The 15,411-nt window shown below is 40.8% G+C and overlaps 2 protein-coding genes across 2 annotated transcripts; both read left to right on the top strand.

Annotated features, from left to right (window-relative positions):
• The first annotated feature begins 817 nt into the window (after window positions 1-817).
• LOC110186063 (uncharacterized) lies at window positions 818-1,797 on the top strand. The gene has a single exon (XM_020955101.2). The coding sequence runs from the start codon at window positions 942-944 to the stop codon at window positions 1,338-1,340; it is 399 nt and encodes a 132-aa protein (XP_020810760.1). The 5' UTR covers window positions 818-941; the 3' UTR covers window positions 1,341-1,797.
• A 6,225-nt stretch (window positions 1,798-8,022) lies between these two features.
• Window positions 8,023-8,865, top strand: LOC110185697 (trypsin). The gene has a single exon (XM_020954665.2). It carries the CDS (start codon window positions 8,054-8,056, stop codon window positions 8,828-8,830), a length of 777 nt encoding a protein of 258 aa, XP_020810324.2. The 5' UTR covers window positions 8,023-8,053; the 3' UTR covers window positions 8,831-8,865.
• The last annotated feature ends 6,546 nt before the right edge of the window (window positions 8,866-15,411 follow it).

Raw genomic sequence — 15,411 nt, 5'->3', positions numbered from 1 at the left:
GTAGGGTATTTTTCGGAAATCACATATGAAGGTAATTCCCCAATCTAGATCGAAAGAAATATACGATTTATACGACATATAATCGAGTAATTAGCAGATTATTTTACATAAATATAAAGAATGTTTAATCGATGCATGAATCGTTTGAAAATTATTTAAAATGAAGGAAGATTTAAATAATGGTATGGTATAATGGTATAATGGTTCTAAACAATTGTCAATGCATTAAGGTACTAATTTGAAGGCTTTTATATATAATTTTGAATGAATTCTGAATTTAAATGCAAAAACAATGTGTATTTTATTTCAGAATTTAATAACTGAATTGTTTTTAATATTAAGATAACAACTATTTAATAACCTTATAACTTTCAAAGAAGGTTAAGACTTTAGCCAAATTTAGAAACACCTTATCATGCCAAAAATACGAATGTGTTCGCGAAATTGGGTATTTTAGTCCCTGATATCGGTACTTTCGTATAGATAGACAGACAGACAGTTTCGCTGATAAAGATTATTTTTATTTTATGATAAGTTTAAGTTCTTCTACCCTATAGGATATTTATAAATAATTAAGTAGTAATGCATTTTCTCCACGCAAAAAAATATATCAAGCAGTTAAATCTAAATCATAGGGAAACGCTCTCTATATTTCATTAAAAACCCACCTGCACTCGTATTACCTCATTGACCATTATCAGAAATAAACGTATTAATAAAAACACACACATTTCGACACTTTTTCATGGGTATTTTTATCAATATCAATTTTCTAACTGCTATAAAAACATGACCAATCCAATCGAACGCATTTAGTTGACAAAGCAAGTTGATAGAACTCTGTGTAGTCCCGGAAAACAAAGAGAATTAACTAAAAGTCATTAAGAATTCATAGCGTGACAAATAAATTATAATATCGATAAATTAAACAATACGAAATTATGCGAAACATTGTCGCATTAAAGCTCAGCGCCAGTTATCCCATACTGGCAGGACTCCAGGAGGAGGGAAGCTGGCTGGCCCTGGATCAATTGGCTCTGCAGCAACAAATCAATGCAAATTTCATTTTCCATGCGATTTCCAACTACAAGAAGACCCCGTTCGACCGAAAAACGCTCGACTTCATTGCCAAAAAATGCCTGCAACTCCAGATGCTGTGGCGCGAGTTCCGGCTGAGGGATAAGCAAATACGGCGTGGCCACAAGGATGCGCGCTGGCTGGAGCACGGATACTTCCAGCAGGAGCTATACGAGCTGGTCCGTGAGAAATATATGGCGGCTCGCGGATGCCTGGGACGCGACAAAAGAAATCTGCTCACTGGTCAGCCGGAGCTCCCATAGTGTTTATTCAGTCGCCGAGTCCGGGGCACGGAAAACCCGAAAAGCGCCCTTATAAAAGCAGAGGAAAAAAAAGCCAGCAGGGGAAAGAGGATGGGCCTGACGTGTGAAAACTTATTTTGCTGAAAAGCAGGCATTCGTATGTGGCATGCACTGAATCAACAGTTCGAGCCGAGATGATATCCCCGTATCTGTCAATAGCGATTCCTGCTCCCCATTCCCACTGGCCCACCTTCGACAATGGGGCAATCAATCTGACTGGTCGTCATCTATACCCTATGATTGATTGCACTCGGCCAATGCTTATCACAATTATTATGGTTTGCCCGAAAGGTAATACAAGTCATGATGATGACGTCGTTTGCAGCGTTCTTTTGGATAAATAACCAAAAGAAATCAATTTATATGTTGTAGATGAAATGGAAAATGTATCCAAAAATTAAACTAAACTAAACCAAGATTATTGCGTAAACCACGATCTTTAACTCCTAATCAGGCACACAAAAAATATGACCAATTCGTTTTGGGGAATTCCTAAATAACGAAAGCACTTAGTCGACCATTTCTGTTAAATCGATAAGATAAACAGGGCCTTGGGAATTCCGCTTTTAATCGGGCAAAGGCAAAGACGATTGTCAATTACGTAGACTTTTCACAGCTGTCTGCAAGGGCAAACCTAATTTACTGCCAGACAATTAACTTGTTTTTGGTCAGCGCTCGGCGGGTGGGACAGCTAGAACAAATGGGAAAAACAATTTTCCTAACCAAATAATGCGCTAAACAGCTAATAAAAATTGGCCACACACAAAAACAAACTAGTTCGATAATTTGTTCCATATGCCAAAGAGCAAAAAAGCAATCACCGCAGACTTCTTTGCCAGTTTGGATGCCGAGCAGCACACTTATATACATCCCCACGTTTTTGGCCATGGCTTATATCTAATTTAGCGCGATTAGGCGAGAGCAGGAAGAAAAAACAAAAAACAAAACAAAATCGAGGGCAGGCCACTAAACTGAATTAAGACCGCAAATTTATGGGCGCCAGCTGCCGATGCCATTCCCCAAGGTGCCGCGTGAATGGAACCAAATGTTGACCAGAATAATGTCCATTGGCCAAAGATGTTTGCAATCGTAATGGAGAGGAATGATGAGTATATAAAATGGCTTTTAAAGAGTTTATGCTACTTGGTCTCTCAGACTATCTAGGCTGAAATGTGATATATCATTTCCTTTCCAATATTTCCTGTTGCGCAAAGATAATATAAATGAAATCTCTTGGACTTTACCACTTCCCCAGACTTAAGTCCACCGTTTTTCCATAGTTATTCGATAAGATATTTATATATTTCCATGCAGTTTGATATCTATTTATATAATATTGTAAACCACAGACAGTTTTCTACCAAAAATGGCCATAAATAATGAAATTGACTTTCAGCATTACCACCGATTCCTCATCGCAGTCATATTGTGTAGTACAATTTTATGCATAATCTGTTCCCATCCCCTTCACAACTTGGTCGTTGTCTTCTCTCCAGCCCGCCGTTATTGGTCCAACAATCAGGCCCAAATTGATGTTCATTAAAGTCGGCCCGCTTCCAGTCTCTCTTGCCAAATACTCGCGGAGTGAGAAATAAATTTATGTAAAGCGAAAACAAGGTAGACAGGACCCCCGCGTCGTTTTCAGTAGGCATTCTATGCCGAGAGGGTGGGTCGCGCGCAAAAAATAAAAACGTAGCATACTTTAGAGGCTGTGCGCACTGCGCACTTTAATAAGATTTATTAAGTCGCGAAGGACCGCGGCGAGCCTCGACATTGACTTGGTCCTTGGCAGTGTCTTAACCAACAAAAAAAAAATGAAATCCTTAAAAAAAGGGAAAGAAAGAGAAAAGGCAAGGAAAGAGAAGGCATTGGGGCAGTCTGTCCGTACCGCGTTGTAAATATTTGTTACTCAACTCTTGCCGCCGCTGTTTGCGTTTTGTGTTGTCGGCTGTTTGTTTTCTTGTTTGCGTCTTAGCCCAGTTCTGCACCTTCTGCCCCCCAAAACACCCTTCTCCTCCCCCCCCCCCTCCCCCTCCTGCCGCAGTGTGTTTATTTTGCAGCTAATAAAAAGTTGATGTGTTGCCTCTGTTCTTGGCTGCTTTTTTGCGTCAGGCCTTTATTTTTTTTGGCCACTCCGGTCTGGGAAAGTAAGCTTCTGTTGGCGCCTAAAAAGCGGCAATGAACTTTCGCTGTACATACTTGAAATTTCTGTTCCCTCTTTCTATTTTCCTTTTTTTTTGCCACGTTTTTGGGGCTTAACATATGACTGGGCCATATGTATGCTGTATGTGTGTGTGGCAGGGAAAGTCTGTTAAATGGAGCGGCAATTGTTTGTTTGGAAACTTTGGTTTTGCTAGCTTTGGGGAGCCAAAGATTTGTGTGTTCCGCCACCGAAGTTTCCCCGCTTCTGATTCGGTTGATCTCAATTGGAAAATTGTTGGAGATTGGAGTACTCAAAGGCCTGGGGATGCTTTCTAGAATATAGTTAGGGGGTAAATAATTTCAAATGTCAAGTTGTGTAGATAATTGTGGCTTCCTAGAATCTTTGCAAAAGGTTGTGATAAGAATACATTGATAACAGTTGATTGTAGTTTAAGAGCAAAGGTAGATAATACCTAAACATAATTTATTAGAATTTATTGGTTTGTATATGAGGTTATAGATCGTAAAAGAAGTAAGCAGAATTATGGAGAAAAACGTTTCAAATGTCTTACAATGTCTGTGATCTCATAAACAAAACAATGATTTACTTTTGTTATTATACTATTATTCTGTAGAACTACTTCGCCTCTCTCTAGGACCCCCAACCCACTTTTACCTTGCCACAACTCTATACATAAAACATATTAGAGATGTTACTGCAACCAATTGCTTGGCCTTTATACTCGCTTTGTTTCAGCAGTCGCTTGTGTTTGTGGTATGATTGTGTTTATATCGTAAAAACCAAATTTAATAAATATTTTGGGGCTTTCAGCAGCAGCAGCAGCAGCGGGAGGCAGTGAACCATTTCAAAGGGCAAAAAAAAGCATGAAACAACGAGAGATTCGGCCCGAGCTGAGCGTCATATAAAATTGATGCCCCTGTCGTCTGGTGGCACCACCTGGCCTGCTGCTCCCCACTGTCGCAGCCTGTCTCCCTCTCTCTTGCTTTCGAGCTGCCCCAAAATGCCCTATCCCTGTTGTGCACAGAAACACACACACAGGCACACACACCCAGTAAATAATGTAATAATCTGGCCGGGTCGTGGTCTCCCTGCGACGACCCATAAACCGAAATTTATGCACGAAATTCAATTATGCTTAAAATGTGGTTAATAGGCCGACGCTGGGTGGAGCCGCAGCCGGAGCCGGAGAAGGAGAAGGAGCAGAAGCCTCCAACTGGCAGCCATGCCAACAATGGGCCACAATGGGACCCCACGGGAGAAATATGCAGTGCCTGGTTATGACCTCCGCTTTTGCCTCCCTGCTCGCGCCCTCAAACCTATCTAACAAAATTTATTAAATATGATCAGCCTACTCTCCCCGACCTTTGGAATTAGATATCGTTATGTTGTTATTAAATAACAAATGCCGTATTTGTTGTTACTCTTTTTATGGCTCATATGGTGGGTGCGTCCTGGTGCCTGCCAGGAGTGGGGGAGTCCTGCCAGGAGAGAGTTTTTATGGAGACCAAGCCGGTGAAAATGCGTCTGCATCCCCATGGCGGGACGCTCTTTTTGTTGATTTTTCTCAAATGGTTTATGGACTTGGGACACATCATATTTTCGTCTCTTTTTATGTTTTATTAGAGTGTCCGTCCGGGAGTTGAAAGTGGTTTATGAGTGGGTCAGAAAATTATTCTGCCATGACGGGAAAAGGTAAAGTTAATTCAGCTCAAATTGGCCAAATGAAAAATGCTCTCTAAGTTGGAAAGGCATAAAATAAGGAGAGTACCTAGGGTTAATTTTCGGATGCCAAATGTGAAATGGGATTAGTTGTGGAGCTCCTACGTACAGTAGGAACTAAACAACTGAAGCTCACACATCCGCACCAAGCCAAAGTAATAATCGAATCAACCTGGATCGAAGTGGATCAAAGGGGGAAATCTTCCTGCTAAGTTGATGGACTTGGCACTCGCAGAGCCTGAGCCCCTGGCTTTGTATGCACTGCCTTTGCCTTCCCCCCAACTCCAGTCCATTCCTCCCCGGCAATTGACATCGGTCTGAGTCCTGTACTTGTCCTTTCTGACACTCTAAGCAACGATAACGAAACAAATCCGTGTACACCAGTTCTGTGTGCGGAAAGAATGGACTAACAATGGATGGGGGATGGGAATAGAAAGACAAACTCGCAGACAGCTCAAAACTTGCAAAATGATTTTAAATAACACAGGAAACGGCAGAGACGCATCCACCCACGAGTCCTTGGCCCGATCTTGTTAAGATAAAGGCGTCTTGCAAATATTAACAACAACAGGGAACTCGTACGTTGATAGAAAAAATAAATACGAAACAGAAATGGCAACAGCAGACGAAGAAAGTGCACAACACACGGAGGTTGTCTAGGCGGTCGGGAGTTGAGACAAGAGCGACACACATATGAGCAACCATGACCATGCCCAGCGACCGTATCGCCACAAACAGTGGGCAATGTTATATATCAAAGTTGTTAAAGAACTATTAAAGTTAAACTTTTCAATTGCTTAGCTCTCAATTTCAATTAAGGAAATGTCTAACCAAGAGTCTTATAATTACAAGGTGCATAATGTCAAACGATTTATTGCACTCACGTATTTTCGAGCCATCTTAAAATTCTCTAACTGGCTTACATATGGCATATTAAATTTAAGGGTGTTATGCATCTTATTATTATACTATTTATTATACTATTATATTCATAGTAAGTATCTCAGTTTTTTTCAGTCCGTGTTTGCACAGGAAGTTTTTCCTATTCAGAACAGCTAACTTATGTATTGAATAGAAAATATTGTTTCTTTGTCAGCTTTACTATTCGTTTTATTAACTAAATAAGGCTTACATTTTTGACTAATTTATTAGGCTGATTTACTTCTTATTTTTTAAATATTTATTTAAACTTGTTCCAATTTGAGTTACATTTATCCCTGGATTCTGTAACACTGTTCAATGGAGTGTTGTCATGCCTTTATTATAACGACAACGCGAGCCATTTCCCTGCTTTGTGCAGCTCTATTTTCCAGTCGCTCTTCGTTTCGTTTATATCCCCTTCTTCATCTTTTTTGCTATTTTTTTATTTTCTTTTTAATCTACTCAGAGACATTTTTCTTTCAATGTTGTTGCCCCTCCCTCCGCTGGCTTTTCGTTCGGTTCGTTTTCTATTTGTCACCCAGATAAGTGTTTTGTAGTATTTTCTAGATTTTTTGCGTTGTTTCCTTTGATACGCCCGGCGAAGGAAATCCAAATCTTAACTGCAATGCGCTACGTGCCTTGTGGCCCCGGCATAACCAACTGTCATGTCATGTGTGAGAGGGGATGTGGACGTGGTGGGGAATGGGGGCTGGGGGTGGTCCCAGTCTTGCAGTCAGTTCCATTCAACTGGCAACAGTCTTTAAGTCCCTGCCACAAGACATCCTGTCCCCTTCGAAGACCCGGCTAAGTTGAGTTGGGATGCCGGCGAACTGCTTCAAATCTTCGGTAATAGATATCAACAACTTTTGCGGAACAAGAAGAACACGAAACTCACTCGTTTGGGTGCTGGGGTGCTGTGTGCGGGTTTAATAGATTGTTCTCCTCGGAATGCGTTTCCCTTTGGCCAACACGGGTTCGCTTGTGTGGACGCTAAATTAAAAATGAACTTTGGCAGCTCAAATTCATGGTCATGTTAACTTTTTGCTGCACTCCATCGTGGCTGGTCAACTCGGATACCGTACAGTTTGTCTTGTTCGTGGCCCTGGAGCTGCTCCACCCATCCGTGTCCGTTCTTTGTAAGTTAGTTACGGACTGGCTTCAGAGCCACCATGATAAGATAAAGCTTTATTCTGTTCGCGGTTCTTTGTGACTGCCTGTGTCGGTGGAACAGATTGCAGCTGTCTCCGGCATGCGAATGCGTTCTGAGGTTTCCCCATCGAGTCAAGATAACTGAATAACACAAGGTTATGGTTTATAGTGGCTAAAGACGGGTTATTTGTCAGAATTGAATTATGAACCTGCTGGCGAAATTAGTTGCCAGAGAATTTATTGGTCAGCCTTAAAATCTACATTAAAGATGCATTTGCTAATTGAATTGAACACACACAGAGTAGCCTTTCATTATTTATGGTTTTGTATATGTGAAAAGGCAATTGATTTGGGATGGCAAACAAAGTTATTATGGTATTCCCATTAATTTGGAGTAGCCCCAAAAATAGCAGAGATCAATATCAATGAACTTTGCTGTTTGTTTTCCATCTAAAAACGCATAAATTCCAATCTTTTCGTGCGATTGTCTTCAGTTTCTTGTCAGATAGATTTACTATCATGCGATAATGTCTTGGATTGGCACGCGTTTATGGCCGATAGCATGGTCTAATCATTAGACATCTATAGAGCGTCATGGAAACTTGGCTTTTGATAGAGCCACCCTGATTTACAACTCAGAAGGAGCACGGACGATAAGGTCCCTGCCTATAAAACATGGGCATGGAGCGGAGTGGAGTTCAGTGATCATTGAGCTGTGACAATGAATCGTGTTATTTTGAGTGTGGTGGCGCTGGTCGCCTTCTGTGCCTGTGCCTCCCAGGCCCATCCGGACATGGACTTCCCCTTCGGGCGCATTGTCAACGGCGACGCTGCCGAGATCGAGACCCATCCCTACCAGGTCTCCATCCAGACCACCAAGGGCTCCCACTTCTGTGGCGGTAGCTTGGTCGATGACGACACCGTGGTAACCGCTGCCCATTGCATGCAGTCCTATGGAGCCGACGAACTGCAGGTGCGCCTGGGATCCAAATCTAGGAGCAGCGGTGGCGAGGTTGTCAGCGTGCGGGCCTTCAAGTTCCACGAGGGCTACAACAGCAAACTGATGATCAACGATGTGGCCATCATCAAGCTGAGCACTCCCGTCCGCCAGACCTCCAAGATCCGGGCCATTCCTCTGGCCAGTGTCACCCCTCCTTCGGGCACTTCGGCTGTCGTCTCCGGCTGGGGCACCACCTGTTTCCTGTTCTGCAGCTCCCCCGATACGCTCCTGAGCGTTGTAGTGGATCTGCTTGTTGCAAAGGATTGCGGTTCCTCAGCCTTCAACTATGGCGATCAAATCCAGGACACTATGGTCTGTGCCACCGGCGAGAAGAAGGACGCCTGCCAGGGTGACTCCGGTGGTCCATTGGTCGCCAATGGGGAACTTGTCGGTGTCGTCTCCTGGGGCAACGGTTGTGCCTGGACTGGCTACCCCGGCGTCTATGCTGATGTTGCCTCTCTCCGAGCCTGGCTCTTGGACACCGCCAAAACCCTGTAAATTGAATAAATAAAAACGATATTACGAGTACACAATTCTAAACTGGAATGGCTTAATAGTTTGTATTAGTAAATATATGCAGGATTGGCACACAAGATCTTCATAGTTTGCCAGAGCAATGTCCACTGTATCGCAAATTAAACTTAATTAAATTCCTTCTGGCAAGCTAAACTCTTTATCGGTCTGAGATTTAACATCTCTGCGATTGCAGAGACTAGCCCGAAGTCTTGATTAAAATGAATTTCAAGTCTATATGTTGCGAGAATACATGAATATAGCCGTCTAGATTGCCGCCCCCTTTTTTGGCTATCGGCCTTCATCGTTATTTTATTGCTTGGCTGGCTCTGGTTTTTGGGGGCGTAAAGCTGTTAAATACTTAAGTGTAATTTATGGCATGCGATATTACTTGGCTATGTGTGTGTGTGTTGTCATGTTTGTTAAAAGTTTTACATATGCCAAGGCCCAACCTTGGCTAACAAGGATAAGGCCCACGACGGATATGGTGAGTAATATGTTGCGACGTCAACGGACTTGCACGAATTTCTTATGAAATTGTTGCGGCGCCCAAGTCCACACTCTGGGCAGGAAGTTTTGTCAACTCTCACTTAGTGGCTGCAGTGCCGAATTCTTGGAATATTTTCCGGCTTTCGCCTTGGGGTGGCTAGTTTAGCCCAAACTGGAGCCATGTACATTCGTCTATTAGCACTTAATAAATGAGCACGTTAGGGAAAACCATCTTCTGTTCTCATGCCAAGGTCCTGGAACGACTGCAAGAAGTAGATATTAGCAGAGATTGACACTCGATGTGACAAAGTTAACATGATGTAGTGGAAGTGCTTTTGTATCCTTCAGGATTTTGACAAAGTAATTGTTTGTGTTAGAATTTTAACACACTATAAGAGTTAAAAAGGGTTATTTTCTTTCTAAATTCCAGTTTAACAGTTGTATTGTTGATAGTTTTGTGGCATAAACTCTATTCCACATGAGATCTTTCCTCTTTAACTCTACCAGAGTACACCCAACCTTTGGCAAATTCCAGAAATTGCTTAAATTCTAGCCCGGTAATTGACCCAAGCACCGTGTGCCATACGCCATACACTGAAACTAGTTGTTTTTGTAGCTAAAATGATTTTCAACGTTTAATCCCAATCAGAGCATGAGTAAGGGAACCGAGAGGATGTGGACAGATCAGGAAGGGTTAGTTGGCAACGATGCCGGGCAGCATCAAGCATCCTCGTCACCGAGACAGGTGTAAAATTACTAGTATGCCAGCCGCGTAGCATAGTGCAAATCGTTGACATCCTGCATGGATATCCGGTACACCAACACACACACACACATAGATCTGGGCGCTTCAATTTCAAAAGATAACAATTTTAATTACAACATTCTGCACAATATTGACAACCGCTGCAGACTAGGCGCTTATGCAGAGTAAAACCACAGGTTCGGTAAACCAACCCACAGAATATAAAGAAGATATATGCACATATATATTCATATGAAAGGATAGTACAATGAATGTAACAGGGTATTAATAAAATTTGGTTAAATTATATCTGTGGAAATCTTTTGGAAGGCACATACCTCAAGATTGCGATACAATTTGTCCATATTATCAGCACTGCAATGTATTTAAATTTAAGCAGATAATATTATGTAATATGTGGTGTGATGTGGTGGCATAAAACCAACTCTCCGACAGGTGGCAGCTCCACCGCATCGCATCGCATCGCATCGGCTCGCAGAGTCTACCATCGCTGGCCTTCAGCCAGGAACTGACAGGCAGCCTTATTATGAGCGCTTTTTAAGTATAAACATCTCGCATTCTCATATGTTCATGACATAATGACAGCCAGTTCATTCGTGGACCCTGTGCAGCGGTAGCAGGAGCATCATCGGTGGCATCACACACTGCACACATTACACATACGCCACGTTGCCGTGTAGTGCCGATGGCATGCCAGTAGCAGGACCAGACTGTAGCCCAGCAACTTTTTGACAGTTATGAGTGGGGATTCAAATGTAATCAACAATTTTTAACTCTCGACCTCCCATCGCTTTGGATTCCTTGAACCCAGGTCGTCTCCTCCAAGTATTTTTTATCCTGTGTGTGTGGGCTTAGTCGCATAAAAATTCCACCTCGGGCCAAGGCATCAAAGTCACTTCTTGATGCCGTTGCTGGTTTGCCATCTGATTTATTCTGCATAATGTAATAATAATTTATAGACGTCTGCTGGATGGGGAGGGAGATCATGTTTGAAACAATGTCAATTTAGGCAGTGACAATGTGATTAAGGAGGAGGGTTTTAAGAGCTTCAGTAAGGGTTTTGTAATATATAAAGTGCCAGCTTATGAAATACGTAAACTTTCATATATGAATAATATAGTATTTGCTTTAATATTTATTTATAGTATTCATTTCCAGATGAATTTAAAGGAAACCCAAGCTTAATTACTTTCCATTTAATCAAATAAAATACATACACAGATCATTCGATCAATCATTTGCCCATTAAGTTTAAATAAACAATAAAACTCTTTTGGGTTCTGAAAACACTGACGTTCATCTTATTTTTCGATGTGTGTGAAATCTGTATGTGCTACGTCGTCAATCATATTTAAATTAATTAAGTTAAGTTAGCGCTGATATAAATCCGTGGACTTTTGCCCGTTTGACTCTTGACATTAACTGATTTTAACGAATCAGAGTAAATACTGAATTCGTTCCCCCAGCCTTCCAATTAAGCCAAGCTCATCTCATATTTAATTAATTAATTCACACGACCGAAGCGCACACACACAGCCAGGGCAGCCCACACACACACACACACACATGTGTGTATTTAAATGTCAAGCGGAAAAAAGTTTTCCAAGTACTTGTCAAACTTTAATCTACAACAACTAATTAAAAAAAAAAAGAGAGCCAACCAGCAATTGCAGCTTGCTGCATGTTAAAGTGCCGGCGAGCAGTTTTCAGCACAAAAATTATTTCGTAATATTATTTTTTGTATCGAGTTGTGGAGGGAAAATGTTGTAACAAAAAATATATATCATCCTTAAGTTGGAAATGTAAAATTCGAGTTTGAAAATATAACAAAATAAAATATTAGTGTTACAAGTTCAAGGCTTTACAAAAATTCCATATTTAAGTAAAACTTTATTGGTTTGCCAAACTAGTATTTAATTTTCCAATAAATGGAAGTTTTTCCAACCTATGTATATTGTTTGAAGTAGCTTTGGCTTTTCGTTTATAGATTTTCCTTTACTTTTGTGCCCAACTCGAGGCTGGTAGTTTTCCTTTCATTTTCGAATTTGCGACCTAAAGTGAGCAGCGGGTTAATATTTCGAGAGGGGGGGCAAAGAGCCAAGCCGCCTCTGCCACTCATTACTCATTTGCCATAAACTTTCCTTGACTTTTCATATTTTCTAAAATGCAGTCGCACACATACACACACATACGAGTGCACTCTCATTATGCGCTTTTCCAGGCCATATTGATTTTGTTCAGGCTTTACGCTCGAGGAGGTACCGGGGATTGGGTCCAGGACCAGACAACAAATCGGTAGCTATAAATTGTGCACTTAAAAACTTTTTAACTGCTTTTTGGTTGTTGTTATTTCTGGTTGATTTTCTACCAAAATCCTTATTTCTGAGGGGTAGGCCTTTATGGTAGTAACTGCAACTTTTTCGTGTTTGAAATCTTTAGTTTTTGTTAAAAATTAATTCAAATTTGAATAATTTTTTGTTTGCTTGCTTGACATGGCGTTTTTTACTCTAAAAAAAGCGTGGCTGGTGTTCAGCATTTGTGGGCGTGGCCTACATGTGTTCCTGGCTGAAACCACTGCCCCAAAATCAGCCCATTTCCATTTCCACCTCCCCCTTCCCCCCACCCACAACAACCACAACAAGTGGCTGTAAAAAGCCTTGGGATTGTTCAGTTTCAAACGAATGAAGTTGAATGGGAAATGTTTCCACAGAAGTTCTCGTTCAGTTTTGCTTGGCTTTTTTTGTGTAGCAACTTTTTGGTATTTTTCAAAAGAGGGGACGACATTTTCTCTGAGGTCGAGCCGGGGTAAGCAGTCATCCTGCAAGGCGGCGAAGTGAACAAGTGTAGGAAATGATTGGGGTCAATGGCTCGTGAGGCTTTCACAGTTGCGGCTAATTTGTGACCGCTTTAAGTTTTTCAGACATTTTGAATTGAGTAAAAATTAATCATTATTATATTCTGTAAAATTTAATCACGAGAGAATTAATGAGCCCGCGGAAATTTAAATTTGAATTGGCTTTTCAAGCTGTAATAATAATATAAGGGGATAAATATTAAAAATTAACCACGTGGGCATGGATAAAAGAATAAATCTTTAAGCCAAATTAAAATATTGAATAAAAATGTATACCCTTAAAGTAAATTTCATTAACCATAAGCTGTTAAACCAGCTAAAAGCATTTTGTATATAAGGACATGTTAATATTTACAATTTATAATATATGCTGAATAATACAGAAATTTATGCATAATTACTTTGTCTTTATATTTATAATAATATTAGTAACTTTCAGAGAATGTAATAGTTTAAATTATGAACTTTCCTTTTTTAATTAGTGAAAAATCAATTTAAAATTCGACCTTTGTGTCTAAGGCACTTCCAAAACATCTGCAGGAATCCTTGACAATTGCCATGTGCTAAAGGGAACTAAAAATAAATGCTTTTACTGCTCCAACTTTTGTTTAAAAATAGACAAACCAATAATATTTTTAATGGGAACCCCCATTTCTCTGAAGATGTGTGTCTTCTGGGGGCTTTGCTCCCTTTTTTAGCGGTCTCACAAGCTGTCAAATAAAACAATGCCACATTGGTTGTCCCTCATGCTTTCCAACATTCTCGACAGCTTCTGCCACAAAGAATATATGTATATATATACTAGATATATATATATGTATATTTTAAAAGAGCTCGACAGCAAACCAAAGCAGCAAATGCACTTTCACCAGTGGAAGCTGCTGCCAGCAGAGCACAACATGCCGCAAAAACCTGAAACAAGGCAGCTGCCTGTTGAGAAAATTTTGCGTAAAAACTATTAACTTGTTTGGTTGGCAGCAGGCAGTTGCCCTAAGGACCAAGCCAGGGGGTTGGAGGGGAGCGGAGCGGTCGGGCGGCAGGGGTGCACATGTTATCATAATTGCAAAGTGCACTTGCATCAGCCCTGTTGGCATACATTGAGAAAAATAGTTGGATAATATAGTTTACATAATAAACTTTAAATTAAGAAGAAACTACATTTTGTATGAAAAAATGTGTTAAAAATTAATATACAAATTGGAAATATAATAAATACGTATGGAAAAGTAATAGTTATATTCTTACAGCTACCTTTGAAGTCTTTTTTCAATAAAATTAAATATTTTAAGTAAAGAAAAGCCTTGTATCCTTGTTAAATATCATACTTCGTACACCTAAGTCAGATTAGATTGAACCTTTGACATTATTTAAAAGTGGTTTCCTGTTTGGAAAACATTTTGAAAACAAACATAAATAGACTTAAGTGAAGATAGTTTTCGCTGTGCATGAGAAACTACCCTACACATGAACGCATGCCTGAAGAAAGCTACTCAACATTTCCATACTATAAATGAGTAAGAGGTTGTGGGGGGGGGGGTTGATAAAGAGTGAAAGCCTTGCCCGGCAGTGGGGCGAAAGTTTGTGTTTTTCTTCAATGAAAGTTTTGTTACCTTCTCGCTAGACATTGTCGTTGTTGTTGCTTCCTACACCTCATCAACATTTCGGGAAAGTTTCACTTTGGTTCGGGGTTTCCTTTTACTTTTTTTTTACATTTTTGTGTTTTGTTTTTTGTGATTTTTTTTTATGTGTGTGTGTGCTGGCAGTAGCAAATTTTCAACGCTTAAGTGATTTTCGCTGTAGCGCACTTTTGGGTGCCATTCACATGCGTTCAGATTTTTAAAGTGGCGGCAAAATCGGAGGCGGTCAACACGCACTGCGGCGTCAGTTCACACATTCACACTCGCTCCCAGCCGACCCCCGCTTTTCCGACCCCCCAACCACCAGCACCACCACCTCCTCTCCCCTTCACGGTTTTCCCGACGTGTGTCTGCCCTGTGGCGTGTGTCTGGCGTTAAATTGAAGGCGTTTAGCGTGGCAACCGAAGGACACTTAAATTGTTTTCGCTTTGCTCCCACCAGCCGCCAGCCTCCCACCCTCCCACGCTTTCCCATTGCTTTTCTCTTCTTTTTTTTTTGTCGTTTTCAGGAAAAATCATAAAAAATGCATGGCCATATATTTTTCTTGTTGCTCCCACAAATTGCGCTATTATTTGTGCATGTGAGTATTGAGTTGACTATTAGGGGCAGGTTATAACTGGATGTATGTATAAAAAGTTTCATTTTGGCTTTCTCTATGACGTTGTGTATAGGTTTTTGTTATTTCTATGCTGTGCGTTCATTTGGCTTATTTCTAATGTGTGTGTGTGTGTGTGTGAGTGTGTGTAAATGGGTATTTAGGACAATGATTGTTCAAATTGTGTGTGTTGATGCCGAGCAATGCCACTTATTTCCCATTATG

The sequence above is a fragment of the Drosophila serrata genome, unplaced genomic scaffold (assembly GCF_035046125.1).
Source record: "Drosophila serrata isolate PLE 108 unplaced genomic scaffold, ASM3504612v1 contig_100, whole genome shotgun sequence".
NCBI classification, from domain to species: Eukaryota; Metazoa; Arthropoda; class Insecta; order Diptera; family Drosophilidae; genus Drosophila; species Drosophila serrata.
The sequence above is the reverse complement of the archived record's forward strand: the minus strand, read 5'-3'. Positions and strand labels throughout refer to the sequence as shown.